The sequence below is a fragment of the Pezoporus wallicus genome, unplaced genomic scaffold, assembly GCF_028554395.1.
Source record: "Pezoporus wallicus isolate ANWC-B61680 ecotype Strahan unplaced genomic scaffold, APGP_CSIRO_Pwel_v1 contig_8725, whole genome shotgun sequence".
Lineage (NCBI taxonomy): Eukaryota > Metazoa > Chordata > Aves > Psittaciformes > Psittacidae > Pezoporus > Pezoporus wallicus.
Genome location: NW_026638227.1, coordinates 102,698 through 127,768, shown reverse-complemented (window position 1 = coordinate 127,768; position 25,071 = coordinate 102,698). Strand labels below are relative to the sequence as shown.

General features: G+C 45.4%; 1 protein-coding gene across 6 annotated transcripts in view; it reads left to right on the top strand.

Annotated features, from left to right (window-relative positions):
* Positions 1-25,071, top strand: part of GPATCH8 (G-patch domain containing 8) — a 51,038-nt gene that overhangs the window by 5,470 nt on the left and 20,497 nt on the right. For 2 of the 6 annotated variants that reach the window (XM_057410029.1, XM_057410027.1), the window contains exons 2-5: positions 9,309-9,383; positions 10,366-10,400; positions 14,951-14,968; positions 17,018-17,090. Coding sequence is in view for 1 of the 6 variants with exons in the window: in XM_057410026.1 (XP_057266009.1) it covers positions 9,309-9,383; positions 17,018-17,090 (148 nt within the window). In the remaining 5 variants the exon portion in view is untranslated. The remainder of the gene's footprint in view (positions 1-9,308; positions 9,384-10,365; positions 10,401-14,950; positions 14,969-17,017; positions 17,091-25,071) is intronic. The other 4 variants (XM_057410028.1, XM_057410031.1, XM_057410030.1 and 1 more) reach the window with 3 other exon arrangements.

Below are 25,071 nucleotides of genomic sequence, written 5' to 3'. Positions count from 1 at the left end.
TTTTCTCCGTAGCTCCTGTCTGTGGTTGATGCACTGGAGGGAAGGGATGGGATCTAGAGGGGCCTGGACAGGCTGGAGAGGTGGGACCGTGTGAAACTCATGGGGTTTAACAAAGCCAAATCCAAGGGCCTGCGCTTGGGTCGTGGCAATCCTCAGCACAAACACAGGCTGGCAGAGACTGATGGAGCAGCCCTGAGGAGAAGGACTGTGCCCAGTCTGTGATTCTGAGGTTGAAAGTGTTTGTTAGTCATGAGGATACGTGTACTGGAAGCTGCAGCATCTTCTCTAGCGAGGTATGTTAAGAAATGGCTGAGAGAAAACTAGGAGCTTGAGAGCAATACTAGAGCTCTTTGGTGGGGCTGCTGGAAGTGCTGAAGAACTGAGCAGTCCTTCGTGTGCTGGAACAGTTTCTTGCTGGCGCTGGTAACAGCAGAAGGAATCTGAAAGACATTTAAATTGTTCTCGTTTGGTGCCAAAGTATGCAAAGCACAGCAAAGGAGGGCCCTGCCTCTGGCTTCCACTGCTTTGTACAAGCTGTTTATCTCTCAACTGGAGAGCATGGTTTTAGTTGGACAGCTCTGGGTATTTCTGTGCACATTTTCCTAGTTTCAAGCTCTTGATAAGTAGTTTTGCATGTGGTCTGGCATGGGGTTTTTCAGTGTTTTTGGGCTTGACAGTAGAATTTTGCCGTCAAAATTAACTTCCAGTTTGGTAAACAAAAGGTGCCGTCAACTTCTCAAGGGATGGCAGTTACAAGGTGCTGCTTTCAAAAGGTGCCAGGTTAAATTCAGACCCAAAGGTGAGTGATTGCTTCTGTTGTGTTGACTGGAGAGGATTTCCAGGTTAGGTATTCTCAAAATAATTGCTGTGTGTGTTTGCCTGCGATGAGGTTTTGTGGCAGCTTTCCTGAGGTGTTGACTGTAAACATGAAGCTGTTTTGGAGGGGGTGCAGATGTGCAGTGTCCCTGCTCCTCCACCTGTGTGGCTTATTTATGGGATGGCTTATTTATGGGAAGGCACTGGGATGGGAATTTAGAGCAGATGGCAGGCTGTGAGCTCCCCCTGGTTTGAGTGCTTTGCCTCTGCGTTCCTAGGAAAGGATAACTGGGTGGTTTTTCTTTTCATCTTTACAGTCACTGCAGGGAACAACAGGAAAAGGGATGACTTTATTCTGGGAAGCATTAACAAAGGCTTTCAGGTACTAGTACAAAGCTGCTTTTTATAGTTTCAAGAAACCACACATCCTTTAAACTGACTCAAGAGTGCTTCCAGTTTGAGCAGGGTTGGATGGAGGCATTTTAAAGTATATCTTGGTCTTAAAATGTGTTTTCTTCTGGGTGCATAATGAATATTCAGGAAACACTCCCAAGCTACACTCTCCTGGACTTGTTTTTGAATTCTCTGGATGGATTTCTAACCATCAGCATGGTTGTCTGCATCTGTTACGCTTTAGAGATCTTCCATCCTATGGAGTCATTAGGTCCTGCTTAGCTGAAAAGGGCAGCATAAATTACTGCTGGAGATTTGCAGTCAGTGCACACAGTGCAGTGTGGATCCTGCAGAGAAAAGATAAACCCCTTATGTTTTGATTGTGTGTAACAAACAGTTGATTAGTGATGGTGAGCTGCATTTCGGGTTAACCCCTTCCCTCTCCCATCTCTGGCTGGAGTTTACAGGTGGGGTTACTGAGGATGTCGTTGATGGAGCCCCACAAATAAACAAAATAAGAGGTAGTTCTAGCAGACCTCGTTACTTAGACCTTTCATATTTGATCTTTGCCTGGTGTTGGCTTTTCTTCTCCTGCCTCTGTCCCATGTGTAACTGTAGCTGCACTTAGTGGCCTGTATCACCGTCAGGTGGTGGGGGGGGGGGCCTGCATCAGTCAAGCTCAGGGCTCTGCAAAACTGGCAGCTCTGGTAACTGCTGACTGAGCCAGGAAGGTTTTAAAGAGAAATAGGTGCAGAATGCAACATGAGATGAGTACTGATTGTGGTTTGTTGAAATTCCTGATCTCTGGGTTAGGCAAGAGCCTGGTGCTCTGTCAGATCCTTGTGGAGTGATTCCTGTGTCTGTCTGCCTGGGCCACTGCACAGGTGCTGGACTAGCAGCGCTCGCACAGGTTCCTGGGTGCAGGGCACTTGCGGAGTTGTCCTAGGAGCCATGTTCAGGAAAAGCTGATGGATGTTGATGTGCCTGGTCTTCCCAGAGGTCTTGGAACTGCACAATCTCCTTTAGAAAAGAAAATGTCACATTTAATGGGATATTTATTTCTGGAATCACTGAGGGTTTTTTCCTTTTATCCTGCCGTATGTGTGCAGGCAGTGAGGAGTTTGGCGAGGTAGCATCTGCTCACTTGGGTTCAGGTGCTGCTTTGGTTTCCTATGCTGGACTGGTGAGACCTTGGATCTGCTCATCCATCCTGGGCTGGCTGCAGGGAATGTCAGAGCAGACACTGGGAAACAGGCCATATATTGTAGCCAACGTGTCTTCCCTGGCTTCATCTGCACCAGAAAATGGCCTTTCTGGTGGGTGCTCATTCTTCTTTGTAGATGTTGCGAGTGTCTCAGCTGCTGGTGTGCAGCCAAATGCCTTCAGAGCTTTCTGGGCTGGGAGTGGGTTTGGTTAAATGTTCTAAAGTGGCACTTGTGGGTAACAACCCCAGATTTTATGGCTTGACTTAATCTTTTGGGAAGTTGAAGGTTTATTGATTGCATTGATGGATAAATAGAAGATGCACAAGAATGCTGATTTTGTTTAGGGGTTTAAAATTCCATTTTCTAAAGTAAATTCAATATGATTTTTTTTCTTTGAGTCTTTTTCTGATTTTCTGTCAGTGTAAAACTAATTTTTTAATATCTAGGGAGCACGCAATGTTCTTCTCAAGTGCAGTTAAGCAGTCATGAGCATGCTGTGCTCTTTTCCAGTGCAGTTAAAGAATTGGGGAGCACAGTGAGGCTGTTCTGCAGAATGACTTTCTGTGTGGCCACAGGAGCCAGTGTTGCTGTACACCTTCCTAAGCTGGGCTTGAACCTCAGTGTGGACATAACCAGATTGTTTCTGCTTTGGTATCTCACCAGCTGCATTCTGCATGTTCCCTCCCAGTCATCACTGGCGTTTGTGCTCTGAGGCACAGGGGTTTATGCCAGAGGCTTTGTCTATTTTACTTCATTCACACCAGTGAAAGTGTCACCCATCCCTGTGACTTGTGAAGCAGGCAGCATTTCCCCATGTATCCTCGTTCTGGCTCTTCACATCTGCCTTCTGTTGGGTTTTGTAACTTAACATCATCTTCTTTCATATTAATAATCCTGTTGGTGTAACTGAGCTCTCTTGTTGAGCAGTAGCTGAAAGGACAGCTGAATGAAGGCATTCTGAAAGGAAACCGTTGCTTTCACATCTCCATTATGCTACTCCTTTGTTGTAGTTTTCTCCCATCTCCACATGAGAGCTGTGTTTCAGGGTTTGGTCTGGCTCCTGAAATGCAGTCTGACTGTTCTTGTGAAATAATAAACACATAAGTTTGGGCTGTTCATAAAAGAAACCACTAATTCCCATCAGGAATGTGCACTATATGGCATGTATCCTGCATGATGACATCTTAATATCCTCTGCACTTGGAGAGACTGCAAAGAACAGTCTGGTAATTAATACCCAGGGAGGTCTAATGGCCTTGATGCAGTTGAAGAGGCTCATGGTTCTTCCCTCCTTGTGTTGATGATGCTGTAGGTGACTTAGAAACTGCAGTGCTCAGGTATGGGTTTCAATACACCCTTCTGGGGAGCAGAAGGGAACGAGAGGGCACATTTTCCTTCCGCCTTGCAGTTTACAGAATCATTGTAGAACCATGACTGGTTTTGGTTGGAGGGGACCTTAGAGGCCATCCAGTTCCAAACCCCTGCCATGGACAGGGACACCTTCTGCTAGAGCAGGTTGTTCCAAGCCTGGTCCAGCCTGGCCTTGAACTCTGCCAGGGATGTGAAGGTGCTTTTAAAGGGTGTCGTTTCCCCCCCCCTCACTGTAATATCTATGTCATTAGATGCTTTGTCTTTGCTCACCTTCATGAAAAGTTGCCTCCTGTAGAGGAGAGGATTAATTTTGTGATAGTAAACTTACTCTGATGATAAATGGGCTGAAATTAACAATTTATTTTAGTTGCAGGGAGTAATTTATTGGCAACAGTTCTTTCCACTAAAGATTTTGGGATGAAATAGTGATGAAGTTCTTTTTATATTAAATTATACTGACTGGGTCTCACTGCTGCAGTGTTTGGGACCTTGCAAGTGAGACAGCAGCAGCAGTTCCCTTCCCCCTTGCCTATTTAGTATGAATTACTTCAGAAAATGCATTGACTCCACTTGGACCAAATGGCATTTGTTGGGCCAGAGCTCTGAAGTATTTACAACCCAAGTAAGGGAGAAGAAGGTCTGAAGCCCTGCACGGAGGCAGCTTTTGTTAGTTTTCACATGCTGTGTTTAAAACCCTGGTTAAACGTGTGAGGGCTCCAAGACTTAAGGTTTGGCAAAGAGCTTCATGCAAAGATCTAGCAGTGGGAAAGTGGAGGAGAGAGGAGAAGGCATGTGACTGTGAGTAACCAGAATGGGTACTTAGCCAAAGCTCAGCTGATTTTACATAAAAACAATTACAGGATGCAGACAGTTGGCTCCTGGTGGTGAATGCAGCAAGGAAACGGTGGATAGGGAGTGTTTGGATGGTGAAGGCTTGTCCTTGCTTCTCATCTGAGTAGTAAAATATATTGACTTTTGTCATGAAGCACCCAGCGCTGGAGCACTTGCTGTCGCACTGAGTGATGGCACTACATGATGCTCAAGTGAAAGGAAGCCTCTCATCTTATTTGCTCTATTATTCTAGGATGGAGGTGGCATCTGTAAGAAAGTGATATGGGTAGTGCAACACTTCTTGTTTTACAAAGCAGAAGTGAGAAAGCCTGATGCAGGCAGCTTGGAAATGGAGGGGCAGAGGATGGCTGGGAGAAAGGTGCTTTGTTCAATCCTGAAATCCTGGTCTGTAGCAGTAGGAGGAAACTGTCATTAGGTAGCAGGGCCAGGGTTTTACTGTGTCTCTGTAATAGTCATGGGGAAGAAGGTTTGGAAATAGGTTTTGGTTAGTGCTGCGTTTAACACAGCTGTTATTTTATGGCTTGGTATCAGTTTTGTAGGGATTTAACTCTTTTTTTTCACCCAGAGGTTTCCTCTGAAGAGCAAAACATCACTTGGAGTCTGCAGAAGATGCGGATTAAAATCCTATTAAAATGTGGTCTGTGCTTATGGCTCGAGTTCCACAGAAGTGTAATTTATTCTCAACAGATTCAACATCTAGGATTTAATGAATTGTTAGATTTAAATGTTACATTCAGTACTTTGTCTTCCTCTGATCCATTGGCTTAAGATTCAGCAAAACAGAAATGGATCCATTCGATGGGCCAGGTTGAAGGACTGGAAAAGAAGGAAGCCAGATGAAATTTCCCCCAACTCACTCCTTGGCAAGCTCCAGGGGTGAGGAAGCTGGGCTGCCTGAAGTCCCTCTTCTGGGAGCCCTGTGGTTACAGGCAGCAGCATCTTAAGCTGTTTGCCGTGGCCCTAGAAGTGAGAACCATTTTCCCCTGCTTTAGGTGCCATCATGCTGAACAGGCTCATAAACCTGACCTCAGGGTGCTGCTGAATTGTCTGCTGGCTCTTTTCCATGGCAGCTCCTTGATGGTGGAAGGGCAGTTTTTCCTTTATCATTTGTTTTAAGTATTGATAACTGAAGTGCAGTATGGGTGGTGAGTATTGATTTCAGTTCAGTTTGGGCACTTTGTTATTCTGCCTGAAATGACCAAGCCTGGAACAGTCAGTCCCTGTACAGTGAGTGAGCTCATGAGCATCCCATTGCTTTGGTGTATCCTGGGGTTCAGGGTGATGGGAAGCACTCTGCCTCTCCTAAAACCTCTAGTATTGGTATTGCTGCTGTTTGGAAAAACCAGTAACCCATCCCCACTCCCCTTACTAACAGCAAACCCCCGAAGTAGATATAAAGTAGGTAATAACCCCCAAAGTATATACATACATAAAGTAACCCCCAGAATATGTTAGGTGGATAACAGTGGGATCACTGGAACCTGGGTAGGTGGCTTGACTCACTTCCTGACTCTGGCACAGTGAGTGCTCAGAGTCCCTTTGTGGTTTCTGGGAGGGGGAGTTGGTTTTAAGCACAGCAAAATGGAGTTGTAAAGCCTCACCTCAGCAAAGCAAAGCAAATTCAAAATCAAAGCTTTCAAACTGGAACTGACCCTGGCCTTTGTAAAAGCAGTTTCAAATGCCTTGGCAGGCAGTATGCTGGAGGAGACAGTGAGGAGGTAGAAGTATTTTGCCAGTTCCAGGTAACTCAGTTGGCATATTCGGAGCTATCTGCAGGCAGCGAATCATGTTGTGAAATTGGGGGGCAGGGGAGGAAGCATAGCTTTAGTTTTGCTGAGGGTGTTTCCAGTGTGTGTTAACTAAATGTTATCATAGAACCACAGACTGGTTTGGGTTGGAAGGGACCTTAAAGCTCATCCAGTCCCAGCCTTCTGCCATGAGCAGGGACACCTTCCATTAGAGCAGCTTGCTCCAAGCCCCTGTGTCCAACCTGGCCTTGAACACTGCCACGGATGGGGCAGCCACAGCTTCTCTGGGCACCCTATGCCAGCCCCTCAGCACCCTCACAGTGAGCAACTTCTGCCTAAGAGCTCATCTCAGTCTCCCCTCTGGCAGGTTAAAGCCATTCCCCTTGGCCTGTCCCTACAGGCCCTGACAAAGAGTCCCTCTCCAGCTTTCTTATTGGTCCCTTTAAGCACTGGAAGGTTTCATGTGGGTTTATTTATTATTTTTTAATATATATGAAGTTTTATTGAGATGGTTTTGCTGCATTCAGCAGCATGTGTGCTCTTGACTGCTTTTGTTCTCTTGAGCACTGCATTTTGGGAGGCTGGGCCATGTCCTCCTGCCTTTGGGGCAGGTTTTCCCTTGTCTTCTCCCTCCTGTGCTCCCTGACTTCCAGCACACACACATCCAGCCTGTCCATCAGCACTCTGCCTGGCTCCAAGAATCGATGCCTTTTTTGAGCAGCTCAACTGCATGTGCATGGCAAGTTTGCCTTCGGCTTGCTCCTTGAAGGCTGTCCAGAAACAGTGGATGGGAGTGGATTGCTACCTGCGGATTAAGCCCCAGGCTTGCTCTGAAGAGGCCGTGGGAAAGAAGCCTCTGGGAGAAGAGTGCGGCCTGGGTGGATTTACTGCTGTGGGTGATGGACAGGCTGGTGCTGGTGCACCAGCAGTGAAGCATGTTCTCTTGGCAACAGGTTTTTGTCAGGATGGGCTCTTGCAGATTCGCATCACTGGATACAAACACTTGTTCCAGAGGATTTTTGGAGGCTGATGTCTGGCCTGTAGAGTTCCAGCAGGCAGCGCCTTACAGCTGGAATTTGCTCTTTCACATGCTGGCTTTCATTAAAATTCTTGTAGAAGGAGTTGGTGTTGGTAGAAGTGAGGAGGGTGACAACATGTTTCTCTTGGCAGTGGTGCTGTATGTTCCTGCTCTAAGTGCTTGCAGAGCCGGGATGCAAAGGAAATCTGCCAGGTGCTTGGTGCATATGGAGCAGCCAGAAGGAGCGGAATGGGGTCAGCAGCCAAGGCCGTGGCACTTCCCAGGGTTCTGTAGGGCTGTGACACCGAGCAGCGCCCACGGGACACAGGAGAGCCCACGAGGTCACCCCTTGAAAGGGCTTGTGGAGCTGCAGGAGCTCCCCTGCTTGCTCTTGAGTTCACAGCTTTCCAGGTCTGTGGTGGATGTTAGAGCTGCATCACAGCCAGAAACGGTTCACCACCATTGCAGTTCTAGGAATGTGAGGTTCCAGAAACCTCTGAAATGACAACACAGCTACAACAGGGATGTTATCTTTTCCTGAAATGACCATTCCCACTGATGGTGTTCCAGCCCCAGTGGTTCTTCTGGAGGGCAGAGGCTGGCATTTGCCTTCCTGGCTCATGAGCCCTCTGTGTTTAATGTCCGAGCAAGAGCATGGAAAGGTGAGATTTTGCCATAGCAAAGGATCGCTCAACTCCAGGCTCTGCTCCCGCCGCTGCTGGCAGTGTTACACTGTTGGAGTGGGCAGAGGTTTCCCTGTTCAAAACTCATCGGTCTAGTCCTTATGGATCTTCCCATCCGCTGCAATTATTAGACATGGCCAGTCTATAGAACTAAAGATGTTTGATGGAGCGGCTCCAAGAGTGTAAGGAAGCAAGGTGCTTGGATTTCATAGAATCTTGGAATGGTTTGGGTTGGAAGGGACCTTGAATTTCATCCAGTCCCAACCCCCTGTCATGGGCAGGGACACCTTCCACTGGAGCAGGCTGCTCCAAGCCCCATCCAGCCTGGCCTGCATTTGTCATTGTTTGTAGCACTCACTATGTGAGCGTCTGCATACTATTAGTACACCTGCACTTGTATCAGCACACCCTGTGTGCCTCTTGATCCATCTCTCTTTCCTCAAATGTGTTCCTCAGTCCTGTTATTTGTGGTGTAGCAGTTTTAGGTGCTCACAAATGCTTGAAGCTGGAACATGAGGAATGAGCAGTTCTGAGTGTGCATGCTGGTATTCCCTGTGTCAGTGTTCATGCTTGGGTGGTCTTGGGGTCACCTGCCTGGGGTGTAAACTAACAGCTTTGTGTGTGCTGGAGCATCACTTCCACTCATGGTTTGCTGCCTAGAATCAAGGAAAGGGCTGTTCCAGACCATAAACAAGTGCTGTGGGCACTGGCAGAGGTTTTGTTTGGTACCACTCTGGGGTTTTGTTGGTTTAAGGTGTGTGAAATTACAGGTATGCCTCAAACAGTTTGCATTTGAGGCTGCAAGAATAGCCTTGGTCCTCTTTAGAGGAGAAAAGACAACAAGAAACTTCTTTGTAGTGGTGGTGGGGTCAATTCCTTCTGCTTCTTGTCCTGTGTGCTTTTAAGGTTGGCGCTGGTGTTTATGGTCAGTGTTTGCATAGACTTCATAGACTAAAAAAGCCGAAAGGATTGTCATTCTAAGTGCTTGATATTTTGCCGAATTCCATGTTATGATTATCATCAAATTGGCTTAGTTTTTAGAATATTTCTTTTTCTTATAGCCTATATGCTGGATTTGGCTGTATTTAACATGTTCATTCATTAGCAAAATGATATGTATATAGTGTTATATAAATCTGACCATATGCAAACATGAATCTTGAGACGAGACTGTTGGAAGTGTGTTCTCTATTGTAGATCTAACCCTCCTGTTCTGTTTCAGGGCAACCACTTTGACCAGTATGAAGAAGGGCACCTGGAGATAGAGCAGGCATCCCTGGACAAGCCGATCGAATCGGTAAGACACAGACTTACAACATCAGCAACCACCAGCAGTTAGGCAGTGATCGGATGGTACTTGATGTGAATGCAGTCAAATGGGATAGGTGTGGGCATCTGTCTGGCAGTACAGGGTTAACTGTGTGTGGTAAATTGCATGCAGAGCTGCAGTGGGCCTGGGATTTAATCTTTAAGTAGTTCTCATAAAACTATAGGTGACTAAATTTTAGTTCAACACAGTATTGGAAGTTATTTAAAATAACGTATACATTCATAGAGATTTCTTTTAAGTTTTTATACTTTGCTTTGAAGAATCATTTCAGTTTGTAAGTGAACCTGATAGAGCAGTGTAGCAAAATGTAGTTTGATCCCCTTTTAGTTTCTATTTTTGGGAAACTGGTGTGTTCAAGTGTTAGAATGTCACCTGCAGGATGGAAGCATGGGTGCACAGCAGTGGAGCTGTAGTGGTCCTTCCCCACGAGTCTGAAACTGCTCCAGAGTTTCTGTAAAGTACCACTTGGAGGTGTGGAGAGCACAGCCATAAGATTGGGAAAACCAAAGTTCTCTTTAGTCTTACCTTTTTAAGCTTTTTAATTTCTCTCTTTGCAAAGCACCCTCTGCAGTCTTAGGCACAGTAGCTTGTTCAGCCTAAACTGGACCTAAGTTTGGCACTTAGCTCAAGCCAAGTTTCATTTGCAGTTTCAATATGAGAGCAAGAAAACTCACAGTGAATACTCGAGGGTCACTTAGTGGTGTCCTGCTTAAGACTTGATTTATGTTAAGAAAGTATGAAGTGTTTCTTTTCTCTGTTAATAATTGAAGTTCTCTGTTTAAGTTTCTTCACGTTAGCCCGCACTTAGAAGAAACTTAGCTTTAGCTAAAGGTGGATAGATGCTTTTCATTTGTGTGTAGGTTGGTGTTGTGTGTGTTTGTGTGCGTGTTAGATGTTTACCAAAAAAAAACTTACACAACTTGGGGTGTTCGACGTTTTTCTTCCGCAGCAGTTGGCCCATATTAGCTAAGCAGCCATGATCTGGTTTGTATTGCACGGTCTGCCTTTTTAATTTCTTCTCTAGGGTTTCCTTTCCCCCCCTTCTTATTTCTGTTCTTCTGGTCCAGTGAACACTGCATATAGTACCTACTGTCTAAATGTGCTGGCATGATGCTAGATCTAGGCATGGCAGTAATTGATGACGCATGAGATAATGCTGCAGAGATGGGAATTTGTATTCAGTGTTCTCCTGAATACTTCAATCTTAACCTTGTGATATGGGGATTTTCATTAAAATGCCAAGCTTGTTTCCTTGTGTAAAGATAATGGGAAACGCTAGTTTGGAGCCCACTCCCTGGAATGAGCATTTCAAAGTCATTCAGAAATGTCCAGACTGAATGATTTCTAACAGTGTTTTCCCAGAGGCGTAGAAGACGTCCCAGGTTCCATCTCTCTGGTGATTTGAAGAGCGAGATGCCCACGACTGTATGTAAAACATTACCCACACAGAATCCGCAGGTGTGGCATTGGTTGCAGCTTGATTAATGTTGAACTGCAGCTCAAGAATTAAATTCAGTGAAGGCTTTAATATTTTATTAATATATATCTCACCATTCAACTGTCAGGACATTATTAATCTTTACAAGTTTTTGGTAGATTTAATATGTATAGTTCAGCCTAAGGGTTCCATGTGAGAGCAGTTTGGGTGGGGAGGACAAGCTTGCCAGGAGAAAGAGTTAAAACCTTAAATTGGTCTTACTGTAAATCCATTTTTTTTCTACTCTTCTTTTGTCTGAAGTTTTTCAGGACATGAAGCTCTCGGAAAGAGCTGCAGAACTGAGTAAATGTATGTTCTGCCTTGTCACAGCAGCTGTGCTCCATGTTGGAGCACACTTGTGCTGGCTTTGTGTGCTATTCCCGCAGCTGAAAAGCTGTGACTGCTGCACAAGGAGGTTTTTGGTCTCATGAACAGCCCAGTGTCAAACTGCAGGCAGACACAACCTGGTCACTTCGAAGTTTAATCTTCATATGGTCTTCACTAAATAGATTTTTGATTCTGTAGCTGGAAGCACAAGTTACTTTGTCACGTTTCCTAACACTGTGAAAACAATTTTGCTTCCACGCTGTTCATGACCGACATGCTTTTAGAATGGACAAATGGCACACATTAGCATAAGGGGTTTCATGTCAGAGCTCAGGGGTGCACCCCTTCTGCAAGTTTTTGCACCAGGAAAACAGTGTTTGTGCTGCTTTTTCTGCCTTGTATTTTTTGCTGTTTGCTCCCCCCCCCAAGTGGGTGACATGCTTGAGCTGCAAAGAGAGGGAAGGAGTAAGGGCAAGTCTGTAATTTGCAAATACCACACATCTAAATATTTGCAATATTACCAAATTGTTTTATAATCCTTACCCAGTTCTCTGTTAGCAATTCAGCTGACCTTTAAAAAGGAATCTACTCGGAGGAATGAGTAAGAGCCTGTGCTTCACATTATGGAAATAGTTTGGATGACAAATGTCTTTGTGCGAGGGAGGGTGTTTATAACAATGGCAGATGAAAGTGCTTCCCAGTTAAAAGTTTAAAGTTTGGTTATCCTGCAGGCTGAGAGTGGATTAAGCATATTCTAAATGTGCTTCTTGCAGCTTCTCACATCTTAGTCACATGGAAATGCTTTCAAGACTAAAGGTAGCTTGCATCTGGAAATCCCGGGGGCAGAGGGTGTCACTCGGAGCCTACACTTGACAATCACCACTGAAGTGAGGTCCATCTCTGCAGCATTATCTATTGAGAGGTGCTGACTGTACTGCTACAGCATGCAACTCAAAGGTGGCTGGAAAAATAGGTTTGGGAGTCTACAGATCATTACAATGTTGAAACATGTCCTCAGTTAGTGTTCTAGTGGTGGTGTTCCTGTGGAAATCCTGCTTTGGACAGCTTGTTTAGGCCAAAGATGGCTGGACTGAAACATGCGATAGAACCAAAGTACACGGAAAACAGAGCTGACAGGAGGTAGTGGGTGTGCATAGCCCAGACCAGAAGCCAGCTATTTGCCAATACTAAATTGAAGAACATATTTCCTATCAATGGGCTCTTCACAGCTGCAAATACTGATATTCCCCCCGCTCCCAATAACCATTTTTTGTTCTGGTTTGAAGATGCTGCGCTCCCACTGGCTTTTCACATCAGCGGAGCCACTAGTGGCCTTGGCACATCAGAGCACTGAACCCTTTTCAAATTCAAGAAGCTGCATGCATCTGTTTTAAAGTATTTGAAGTGCACTGAGCCTGAGTGGGAAGTCACAAACTATTGCAGCTTTAAGGGAAACCAGATTTTCTTCATGTTAATTCCTGATTTATACTTGTTATTGAACCTTGTTGCTGTGAGTGCCTGGTTTTCTGTCCCAGCAGTACAGCTCGAGCAGGAGAGAGCAGCTCTCCCTTAGAGCAGCCCATCCCCATGCAGGCAGTGTGCAGTGGCAGGGGGCCGCCCAAGCTGTCACCAGTGCAGGTTGGAGGCCAGATTGCGAATCACCCACTTACTCTGGAGCTTGTTAGTTTGTTTTTGTCATAACTAACAAACAACTCCCCCCCCCATTCTGCTCAGTTACACAGGGAGGAGCTTGAGCTGCCCCAGGTTTCAGGACGTAGTACTTTGATGCTCACAGGCTGTTGTAGATGACTGTACGAGTTGAAGCTGGGTTTGTTGCACTGTATATCTGTACAGATCTGTGGACTCCACTAGTTCCAAAGTGTCATTTGATGAGGCTGCTGATTTGACATTTAGCAGTAGCCATATGTGGACAGCGCTATAAATACTGTGCTTCTTGAAGCTGAATGGTGTAGCATTACTATTTGGCTTTTCTCTCTAGTCTTCATTGTGTCATCTGTAGTGAGCTATAGGTTTTGTTTTGGGAATCTTTTCAACCTCTTGTTTGCATGGGTTCACCCAGTAGCATCTGATCCTTGCTTATAGATTCCTCAATACACAGTCAGCACAGCTTACAATCCACTCAAGAGATGCATGGCCCTGCAGTGTTGAGATGAACAGTGTGAACACAACATGTGAGTGACAAGGGAATCCCATGGAAAACCTGGATCAGGCAAAACTGGTGTTTTGGTTTAGCTGTAACACAGCTTAGTCCATTGACTGTGGGTTCTATCCCACTCTACAACATCATCAGAACCTTCCAGTTCTTGCACACGTCTTTCCATTGTAGGCAGATTTTTTTTTTTTTTTTTCAGAGCACTGGGCCAGTTCAGCCTGGAGAAGAGAAGGCTTCTGAAGGGGAGAGCTTAGAGCAGTTCCAGTGCCTAAAGGGGCTCCAGGAAACCTGGAGAGGGGCTTTGGACTGGGGCCTATAGGGACAGCCCAAGGGGAATGGCTTTAACCTGCCAAAGGGGAGACTGAGATGAGCTCTTAGGCAGAAGCTCTTCCCTGTGAGGGTGCTGAGGTGGTGGCACAGGGTGCCCAGAGAAGCTGTGGCTGCCCCATCCCTGGCAGTGTTCAAGGCCAGGATGAGTACTTCGGATGGTAAATAGGAGCTCACCTGCTCACTCCACCTACTGGGGGACTTGTTTTGGCTGCCTCAGTAAGTCTGATGATGGCTGTAGCCCCAGGAGCTCCAAAACAACAGTGTAAGGAAGTGAGGAGCCTGGTACCAGTCTGGGAAGCAAAGGATTTCCTTGTGTGGCTGTTGGCATCTTTGTAGATAGCTACAACTCTGCCCATAAGCAAATTGGTGTGAAGTGGGGATAGTTTAGTCCAAAACAGTGACCATTCTTGACATGGATGGGAAATTTGGTGCAAAAAAAGACATTTCCTATGTGAAAGAGGCCACACTTTTACAGAAAGTTCACTTACTAAAGCAATACTTGCTGCCCCATGGCTTGTGGAGTGGCTCTCATGTGGGAGCCCAGCAAGCCTGGCCTTCCATCACTTATTTTTTAGGGCAGCATTTACACTGCAGAGCAGTTCTGAGGCTCTGCCTGGCTGCAAGGTCTGTGCTAGGCATTTGGAGTGGAGGAAGAAGGTTGAACACCACTAGAAATGAGCGGGGTAATGACTAGGTCTCAACTCAGATGTTAACATTAAACTCCTGGGGCTGTTCTTGTTATTTAGTGAACCAGAAGATGCTCCATTTCAGTCCAGTCCTATTTCAAATTAGGAAGTTTCCTGAATTTAGGAAAAGTCACTGCTTAGACAAACAAATGGAATTGACTGGGGAGGCGGGGGAAAAAAACCCTTCCTGGGAACTGAGCCAGGATCATCAAGTGCAGTTCCAATTCCTGTCATGCAACTTGTGGCCATCCTCTTGAGTGGGTTTGTAAAAGTGGTGCTAATGTGTATAACCCTTCTAAATTTTCCTTTTTTTTTCCCCTTTAACATTTGTTTTCCCCGTCACTGTGTCAGTCACAACATGCCGCTCTTGAATCTCCCAGCTGGTCTTGACTTGTTGAGTTTCTTTTATGCTTTTCACTCTTCTTTAATAAATACATTACTTGCAAGCAGTGAATTGAAAACAAAGCAAAAGAAAAAAAACCTACCATTAGTGATTGGACAGTTTCTTACTTTGTGTTACATTTAACTGTTCTTTTGACAGCCCAGTTTTTAAAGCCAGGTTCGTATGGAAATGCTTTCACTCCACTTGCACTGCTTTTGGAAATAGCATACTGCTTCATCTGTCTTTATTTTAGTGCATTCATAACACAACACAGTCAGCACAATGTCTCATCTCCACTTAGCAAAAGATTGCAAGTCTTCCTTGGCCTAGTTTTTGGTTTTCCGTGGGGAAAGCGCAGCCATTTTTGTCAGCACCAGCTTTCCAAACCAGAGCCAATAACCCTGTGCCAGGCGAGCTGACTAATGGTAGCACAATCAGTGTCGCCCACAACCCTTTCAGCCTCAGCCCCATTGCCTGACCCTGCAGCCTCTGTGGCTGGTGGGGACAGTCTGCAGCGCATGTGCTCCCAGGTAAGTTTTCCTCTGCTTCCAAAATGCTCCATGATGTTTGTGGTTAGAATCCATATTTGCTCATTTTCCCTTTTTTGAATATACTGATTTAAGCTTTTAGACCCAGACATTTCCTTACTTCTCTTTTAATTTTTCTTTCCATGTAGCCCTAACTCTGTCCTGGGGGAGGACTGGTAGTGTGGGAGAGATGTATGCTTGACAAACAGCGAGACACAGTGTCTTACTTTTCTGGCATAGCATTAAACAAAATGAAACTTATACTTGATCCAATTTTTCTGAGGCAAAACATATCCATACAGCCAATATCTTTGGGAAGATTGTGTCTGTCAATGTGATGGACCAGATTTCTTCCATGTGGAGGGAGTGCAAACTCCACTGCTGTTCCATTGCTGTGGACAACTTGGTTATTTAGTTAAAGCAACATGCAACATCTAATCTATTAATTCATTTTGATTTAAGATCCCATGTCCCAGTCAATTCGATGGACTCGCAGCCTGCTAGAACTCAGGATATTTCAGGGATATCTTGAGTTGTGGTTCCTTTGGACGCTTAAGTACCAACAAATCCATATCTGATTCTTATCATGAGAAGTTGGACACAGTCCCAGCCCAGAGTCCTTCTTTTGGAGCTGGCAGTTGGTCACTGCTACTAAACTGATGGCTGAGGGACATCAGCTGTGGATGGTGACAAGCATGCTGGTAGCACTTGTGGCCCTTCTTTGAGGGAGGAAATGTTGCCCAATCCCACATCAGTTCCCCTCGGAGCCCTGCTCAGCCCCTGTTCCAAAGCTGACACTGAATTGCTGCGTCAGGACTTTCTATTCAGTCCAAAATAGCCTTTTTCTTTTTTTTTTTTTTCCCTCTCCCTTTTTTTTTTTTTTTTTCCAGAAGATGAGACATTATGCTTATTGTTTCCCCTACATGCACTAATGGTTCCTTGCTGTTAACTTATTGCTAGGCCTGTTTCATTCTAACATCTTAGTATTTTTGTTAGTTTACATGTGAAATGCATCACCCAGTCTGTGCTTGAGCTCATTTTATTTGATGGATTTTGTTTTTTTTTTGTTTTACTAACCTCACTGTTTTTTCAGTTTAATATTGGCTGCATGCTAGTTTATATATATATATATACATATATAAAACCCCAATCAAGTCTAGCCTGGATTTTGCTCTGATTGTGTTTTGGTTTCTAGTGGTGGGGCAGTCTTGCACTTACAACTTACTCAGTATTCTCAAAGCCTGACACACAAACAAAATGACTAAACACATTGTAGATTTTCTTTACAAAAACATAAATCTTTAAGTGGTGCTGTCTAGGTGATGGAGCTGATTGTATAAATAGCTGGATTTTCTGCCTTTTCCTGTCAATTTTTATTGATACACTTGATTTCCTCCCACATTGCTTTTTTATTTCAGTTGATTTTTCCCTTTATGTTAAACATGATGCACAAAAGTTGCCCAGCACACCATCAGAAAGTGACCCTCCCAATCCTAGCCCCCAGAACAATTCTAGCCAGCAGTTTTTGACATTTGTCTTTCCCTTTTCTTGGGCATTTAGCGCCTTTTCAGTAGCATTTTTTTTGCATGCATATATATGTAGAAAAATCTCTTGCTCATCACATGTTTAAATGTCAGTGGGAAGGGAAGAATTTATTATTGGAATATTTTTGGTTTGTTTTCTCTGTTCTGTCTGTCAGGATAATATTGGACACCGCTTACTCCAGAAACATGGCTGGAAGCTGGGCCAGGGATTGGGGAAGTCGCTGCAGGGTAAGTCAGTAGCTTGTGCCTGAAACGTTCAATACCAGCTCCAGTCTTTAACAAAATGATTTCTGCTTTTTGTTCCTATGTTAGATTTTTTTTTTCCCCTTTCCATTATTAATATATCCAAACAAGTGCGCTGTTGAGTCTCATATTTAGCAGTGTGCAAGTGGAAGCTGCTGCCTCACTTACTGGCACAGGTTAGACATGATATGTGTGTGTCATGTACGTGTGAGAATCACCATGTTTGGCCTTTTGGGGGGGAGCTGGATTAACTGCCTGCTCACTAACAGGTAGTGGTGCAGCTTCTAAAACTGTAATGATGATCTGCTGGCTGGATGCTTTGATATTAAAAGAATTAAGAATACAATCTAGTTACAGTGGCCTCTCTGCATGTTTCACCACGGTGTCAGAAGCCATTGGAAGGTGAGTGAAAGGGCCCACAGAAGACTGAAGGTGGTGGCAGAGCTTTCCTGGATGGGAGAGGCTCATTCCTAACTTCTTTTCCAGAAGCTTTCATGGTTTGACTTATTTCTGTTGGGGATTTAGTGGCGCTGTAGTGCTGGTTGACCCATTGCACCGAGTTCTCCTGTCTTGAGCCTCAAGTCTTCCCATGGCACAAATCCCAGGAATTAATTTGAGCCAGTGCTGCCCACACCTCCTGTGGGTGGCTCCAGCCATTCCCCTGGCCAGTGGCTCCTGCTCTGCAGCAGTCCTAGCCAGGATGGAAGCATGCAACCATGTTGTGTTGAGGAAAAACTGATGGTAGTGCTTACTGTCAGTTGCTCCTTCAGAGCTGCCAGTGTATAGAGCCTGTGCTGCTGTGAGTAAGGTGCTCAGCACTTAACACTGGCACAAGGATCTGCCCAGGTGGTTTCTGTAGAAACACCTTACAGTGGTTGAAACTCAAGAGCACCCTGAGTTCCTCAGAGTAGCTTACTTGTGTTCCCATACCCTTAGTCTGAAGACCTGGGAGCTCATAATTGGACTTAATGCCCCTACAGTGAGCCCATTAGAGATAAGTATTTCTGTGCTCTGGAGGCCTGTCACGAGGTAACAAGTCCTCTGGACTCTGGGAATGCTGATTAATCCCTTGGACTAGGGCACTCTAACTCCTCAGACAGGACTGCCTTGGTGGTTAATGCTTCCTGCTCCCTCTAACACGGTTTCATGTGAAATTCTCTGGTGAATGCATGGCACTCTTGCAGTCTTCTTGTGTCCCATGCTGGTGCCAAAGCTCAGGATGTGGTTGTAGCTGTCATCTCTTGGGCTTCTGCTTTGGCATGGCATTCACTGGATGTGTAACTTGGTCTCTTTTCTCTTTTGGGTGCCCCGTATTGCACTGTACATCACCAACGTGGAAACACAGAGAGTTTGAAAGAAACTCAAGCCTTCTCCCAGCCCCAGATGGACTCAAAAGCACAGCCCCACGGGGCCGTGTGGTGTGGCAGGCACAATGTGACAAAGCAAACAGCCCATTACTGCGCAGTCTGGAGCTTGGGGTGGCATCACTGTGTCATGGGGATGAGAGCTAGGGCTGCCCATGGGCTTAGTCAGGCATTTGCATTTGGTACTTGTCCAGATTTAGATCTTCCCACTGTGCATTTTTGTACCATATCTCTTCTGTATTATTGACACTCTGGTGATTTGAACTGCCTGGAAGCTCCAGGCAAATCGTGGGTATGGGCTGTGAGGGTTTTTCTGCACCTCCTGCACCACAGTAGATGTGCAGGAGTCAAAATAACCTGTCTAGTTTAACCCATCCAACAGACAGACAAGCCTGTCCTCTCTGGCAGAGGATGTGGAGTTCTGCTCCACATAAAGCTATCAAGTTAGTTATGAGCAGCTAGAGCTTGTGGCATTGACGATGATCATGTTGGGAATTTTTAATTCATTATCCGGTGACCTTTTTAAATAACTCTTGGATCATCCCAAAATCTAAACACAAACTGCCAGGAAGGAAACGTTTGCATCCAATTTTAATCTTATTCTAGGAGTTTGAAGAGTTCAAGTCACTTGATGTGCTCCTAGAATGGAAGAGCAAAGCAGAAAGGTTCTTCCCCTCTTCCACACCCTCTTCTTGCTCAGGAAAGACAAGGAGATTTTTCTAAAGAGCTGTAAGAAGAGCAGATGAGGAGTGTCATAGTTGTTAACTTACTTTGTTCTGTGGTTGAGCCTAAGATGTTCAAGAGCTTCTGGTTTAGACATGCAGCTTCTACATGAAGTAGAACCACTTCAGGTAGTCTTTGGATATGGGATCTGACCTCCTTCAGGAGGCCCTTGCAAAAACCCTCAGAAACCTAGATTTTGGGTTACACGTATGGAATTGATACTGCAGTCATCTTTGTTCCATGCAGTTGGCTTTAATATCAGAGGAAGTTGATGAGTTCAGTGTGCTTGTTCTGTGCAGTAGCTTTTCATTCTAGATGTTTGTCTGAACTGGGGCTCCCTCTTCAGTTTTGGTGAATCTCAGAGTTACTTTACATTATCCTTGCTGGTCAGAAATGCTTATTTCTTCTAGTAAGGCCATTATGTTGTTCAAGAAGAACTTGACACTGCAGGACTGCACTGTTGTGGCTTCCTTCATGTTAACTGCCCACTGTGGGTGTAAACCAGTGGTGAGAGTGCTGAACTGTTTCTCTGGAGCTGGAATAGCCTCAAGTTCACACTTGCTAATTGCTGGTGGTAAAAAATCTGCTGTTGTGGTACAGAGATTCACTGCAGGCTGGCTCCTTCTTTGCAGAAGCACAGAAGCAGAGTCATTTGGAAGCTGCCTTGTGTTGTAACTCCTGTTTGGGCCATCAAGCTGGTGGAAGAGCTGAGCCAGTTGGAGCAGGAAGCCCATAATCTGTGTCTGTAATGACATAGCTGTACTCTTAACACATGGGCATCTTCTGCTTTGCTTTTGCTGTGTACTGAGCAGAGGATCAGACAGGGATAGTGCTGTTGTCCGACCATGCAAGGGCTAGAATAGTGGGTCAGAGCAGCCCACCATGAATTCAGCTGAGTCCTTCTTCTGCTCATCTCTTCTCCTGATGGTATTCATGTTTTTTCCCACAAACAACGTGTGTTATATTTGGAGCTGATGCTTCAGCTTGCTCCCAGCCAGTGAGCATGAAAGAGCAGGAGAGGGGGTGGCCAGTTGACAGGGATCTCTTATAATCTGGAAAGCATGGCTTGGGGAACTGCTTCTCAGTGGAAACTGAGTGATGGTTGTACTCTACCAAATGAGAAGAGGGTGGTTGTAGGGGTGAACACCTCAAAGTGGGAATCTAGGATTCTGTGGTCTACTGAGAAAAGAAACCCAGCAAAAGATGTGGTTAAACCCACTCTTTTCTAGATTTGCCTCTTTAACATCCTCTCTTAAGGAAATGTGCTTGACTAAAACCTTGAAGCTCGAAACATTGCTCCAACCCCACCCAGAAAGCAGTTGTGTTCGGTTTCCCTATACCACAGACTGTGTGTAGTGTATGATTAATCTGATGGGTTTAAAAGCATTGATTTAATTCATGTTCCCACAGTATTCCCAAGGCTGGGATTATCCTGGTCTTTTGTGGTAGCCCTGAGAGGTGAATCAGAATGTAGTATTTTACTGTGGTAACAGATGACATGGTTTTGTCACGTCATAGCTACTCTTAAGTATTTATGTTGTTGAACCAAGTAGTTTAGATAATAACATGGTTTAGTGTAGAACTGGAACTGAGCCTTGGAACTTCATGTGTAAAGTTGCTCCTCAGCTGCGTGTAGGGGACTAAGGCTGTTGTTCCTATTGACCAAGGTGTGCGGCAGGGTTATGATGTAAGTGGTACTGGTGACACAGAGCAGCAGTTACAGGTGTGTGGAACAGAACGTTGGGGTTATTTTATCCTTTCATAAGCACAGAAATGATCAAGCAAGGTATAGCAGGTAAGGTCTATCAAATTTGATAGAAAATGCTTGAATTCACTTCCTCTAACTGTAGTTTTTATTGTGTGGCTTTCAGTTAAAAAAACACAAGTGGGTTCTGCTCTGCCTTGCAAATGCTGTGGTGATAAATGGAGTTACCACTGCCCCCCCTCGGTTACACCACAGCATGGTTCTCACTTGGCACGTTCTTCCCTAAATCTGTTCAGACAAGCTCTTGTTTTCCTGACACACAAAGGATGAGGAGAGGGAAAGGACAGATCTGTCTGAAGTAAGCACTGGAGGACGTGCAGAGAGAGCCTGTGGTGAAGGCAGGAACCAGCCCTTCCCTGGCGGCCTCTGTGGGAGCTCCAGCCCAGCAGGAGTCCCTGTTCCAAGGCTGTGTCAGGGGCTGTGGTTATCCGGGCTGTGTTTCCTGGATGCCGGGTTTGTTGCATGTGTGGGGAGCAGTAAGTGGAGCTTTGAGCACTCCAACAACTGAGATAGGCACAAATGTGATCTCTTGGCAGCTGTGGCTCAGAGCAATAAGCTCAGGGCTTGAATTGCAGAGGGCTGGAATCCTGGCTCTGTCACCAGTTCACCAAATGGTTCGTAACTAATATATTAATATATTTTTTCATCTGTTGAACCCTCTGATCTCACAAAAGCAGACAGAGTAGATGTTTGTCAGGCCTTGAGAACATGAACAATGAGCGTCTGAGAGAAACACCACAAGGAGGTGAGGAATGTCACAGCGCTTTCTGGGCTTCGAAACTTTGTGATAAATACAATAAAATATGGAAGAGAAAGATAAAAATGTGTAACAATGCCTTTATTCATTACATGTAGATGATTTAGCAGCCTTACCCAGGCCATAGATCACAAAATGTAATCTTGTATCTTAACATGTCCTCGCGGGAACCTGAGTTCTGGTGTAGACTTAACTTCCACACTTGTTTGCAACATAAATCATTGCAATAGTTTAAAGCCCAATATTTTCATGTGAAGCTAGCTTTGAGAAGCTGGGGTAATGTGGCTTTGAAAGCCTGCTATCATCACCCAAATCTTCATTACCATGTCAAGACCACAGACATAGAGGAAGATTTGCTTTTGAGTGTGCGAGATCCTGCCTTTGATTGTGGGTGTTATGTTGTGGGTTATTTGAGTGCATGTAGCCAGTGAAATCATTATTCTCTCTGTGACAGAGATGGCTTTTTCTTGCTTAGTGCTGGGCTTTATTGCCCTGTGTGTTCACATGGTGTTAAAGTAGCCTTGTTAAACTGAAGGCTGAGTGTGTGAGAGGTGAGTAGTCCCAGCCATGCCCAGCCTGTCCCCATCCTTGCAGCAGGGCCCTAGGTCGGACAGGACTCTTCAGCTCTTTCCACTTACCCAGAGAACTAATATTCTCACCCTGGGCTTATCTCTCCAAGAAGCTTTGAGCTCCTCTCTGGAGTTTTCCATGTGATTGGGGTGTTTGCAATTTGTCATTCAGTTGTCTTTTCTCTCCCGCTTAGCAAGCCTGAAGTCCCCAGTGCAGTTCTTGTGTACTTGAAAAAGAGTTTCTGCTCACTGGGGCTTTGTTTGTTGCTGTGGGCAACAGACACTTCAGGCTTCCTTTGAATCTCTTGATTGTTTGTGACCCCTTCCAGAAGCCTGACATAAACAGGATGAGCTCACAAGTCTCATTCCCAAAGGAGACCAGGATAAAAGGTTGCCCTTATTTGCTTGCTGCTTGCAGCAATCGGAATGAGCTCAAAACGTAGCGTGGGGTTTAGACAGCAAGGAGCACCACAGAGCGTGCCAGGGCTTGTCACCAGTGAAAATCGGTGATTTCCTCATCTCCTGCCTTTTGGTGTGCTGAATGAGGAGTTTGAGTTTTCATTGTGATGGCTGTCATAGAATCAACAAGGTTGGAAAAGACCTTTAAGTTCATGAAGTCCAACCATTAACCTGGCACTGCCAAGTCCACCACTAACCCATGTTCCCAAGCACATCTACACATCTTCTAAACGCCTTCAGGACCGGTGACTCCACCATGTCCCTGGGCAGCTTATTCCAATGCTTGACAACACTAAACCTCCCCTGGCACAACGTGAGGCTGTTTCCTCTTGTGGTTTTGTTATTGGTTGTAGCAGAAAGATAGCAAGTAAAAATCCTCAGAGCTCAGTGTGATTGTGTCCCAAGACTCTCAGTTCTCCTCCAGTGAAGAGTGTCATGTCAGTCATCCTAAAGGATTATATCCCACAAAGCTTGTACCCGAGAGGAATTTCTATGAAGATGTCAACGTAGCAGGACTTGGGGTGTTCTTTCCCCTCTCTGGTGCTCACATGCTGTACCTGAATGATACACAGAAATATAGTTAATTGAATGACATTAACTCATTTTGGGGGGTACATCTTCTTTCAGTTGGAGCATCCTGTTCTTTGTCATTAGCCAGCCCTTCAAAAGCAGCTTGTACCTAATATTGAGGGAGGGAGCAGCTCTTCTCAATCTGCACATTGCCATGAAAACTGTTTTCTGCTTTAACTGTTTAAAACAAAACTTCTGCTCTCATGCTGAGAACACCAGCATTCCTGGAGGGGCTCAGATGGCAGATCCATCTGGTGCTTCATTCCCTTTGGAAGAGCACAGCAGCAGCATCTCTGTGTCCAGAGCAGGCACACGCATCCTGCAGCTGAACAGTGATAATGCTCCTGTACAGCACAACCTGGGGACTGGGACTGACACCCTGGAGCATTGGGATTAACTCTTTTCCCAATTATCTATTAATTTATAGCACTGTTGGCAAAGGATTTGCTCAGATCCTTTCACTTTTTGCAGGTGGAAAGGAGTGAATTTGGAGGAGCTTCGTCCCTGCCCAGCTCCCCTCTGGAATGGGCTCTAGGAATGGGGTGGCTGTTGGGGCGTATTTTGGGGACGAGTGCTTTTTCACAAGCTGGGAACAAGTTTTCCCCAACTCTTTGGGAAGAGGAAAGCAACACAAGTGTATCTGCTCAGTTTTGAACTCCCATTCTGTGTCTGAATTAAGTTAAACTGAATTTACTTGAAGAGACTGGGTTTCCTAAGCTGTGACTTGTGTAAGCTGTTGGTTTTCCCATCCCATTGGAGGTTTGTGCTTTGTCCTCTCCACAGAGGTTTTTCCCCTTGTGTAGAACTGTCTTTATACAACAGCCCTTTCCATTCTGGGGTTTGTCGCCTGCGTGGGTCTGTGAACAAGAGTTGTAACCTGCTTTTCTTTTCTCTAAGAGAAGTTGTCTGGGGCATGGGGTGACGGACACAACTTTATGTGGTCTGTGTGATTTACCATGGGGGGTTCATTGTCTGTGGGGCAGCACTTGCAGCCCTGCACAGTGGTGTGAAATACGGGAATTCTTGCCTTGCCTTGGAAGCTCTTCTTCCCTTCAGATCATGGTGGCGTACCTGAGAAAGTCAGCAGAACCCTAAAGCTAGGAGTCCCACAGCGCCCGAGACCCATGGTTCCATGCCTGTGAAGATCCCCCCTGTCCCATGCAGTAGCTCTGGAGTAAATCTGTTTGAGGGGGTCCTTTAATTGAGCACGTAAAAAGCTTAACTTGAAAAATCCTCTTTTCCCTTTTGGTTGTTGTCCATCTCCCTGGCAGCCAGTGGGGCAGCACAGAGCCCGTTCCCTTCCTGCAGTGGCTTTCCTGGGACATGGAGGGAGTTGGTTTCAGTGGTGGGGACCAGTGCTGCTGCTGGGAGCCATGTTCCGTGCTCTGAGGTGGTTCATTCATAACAAAATGATGGTTAAGTTGAAAAAAAATATTGCTTTTCCCATTGAATATTCTCCTCCTGCCTGAAAACACAGCTCTTTTTGACCCAAAGTGTTTGTAATTGCCTTAAGATTCTGTTTTGTCTCCTTTTTTAAACTGCCGGCTTAAATGTGCCTCTGAAATCGAGCCGTCACCAGCAGCTCAGCCTCTTCCAACACCCAAAGCTTCCAGGTTGCAGCTCTGGAATCAAGTCACCATGGCTCAAAATCGCTCCCTGGTTCCACAGGGCGAAGCACGGTGATGGGGTGGAGGGTGAGGAAGAAGCCTTGTGTTGTTATTGATTATCTTTTTAACCCATCCTACCTGCAAACGGCCTA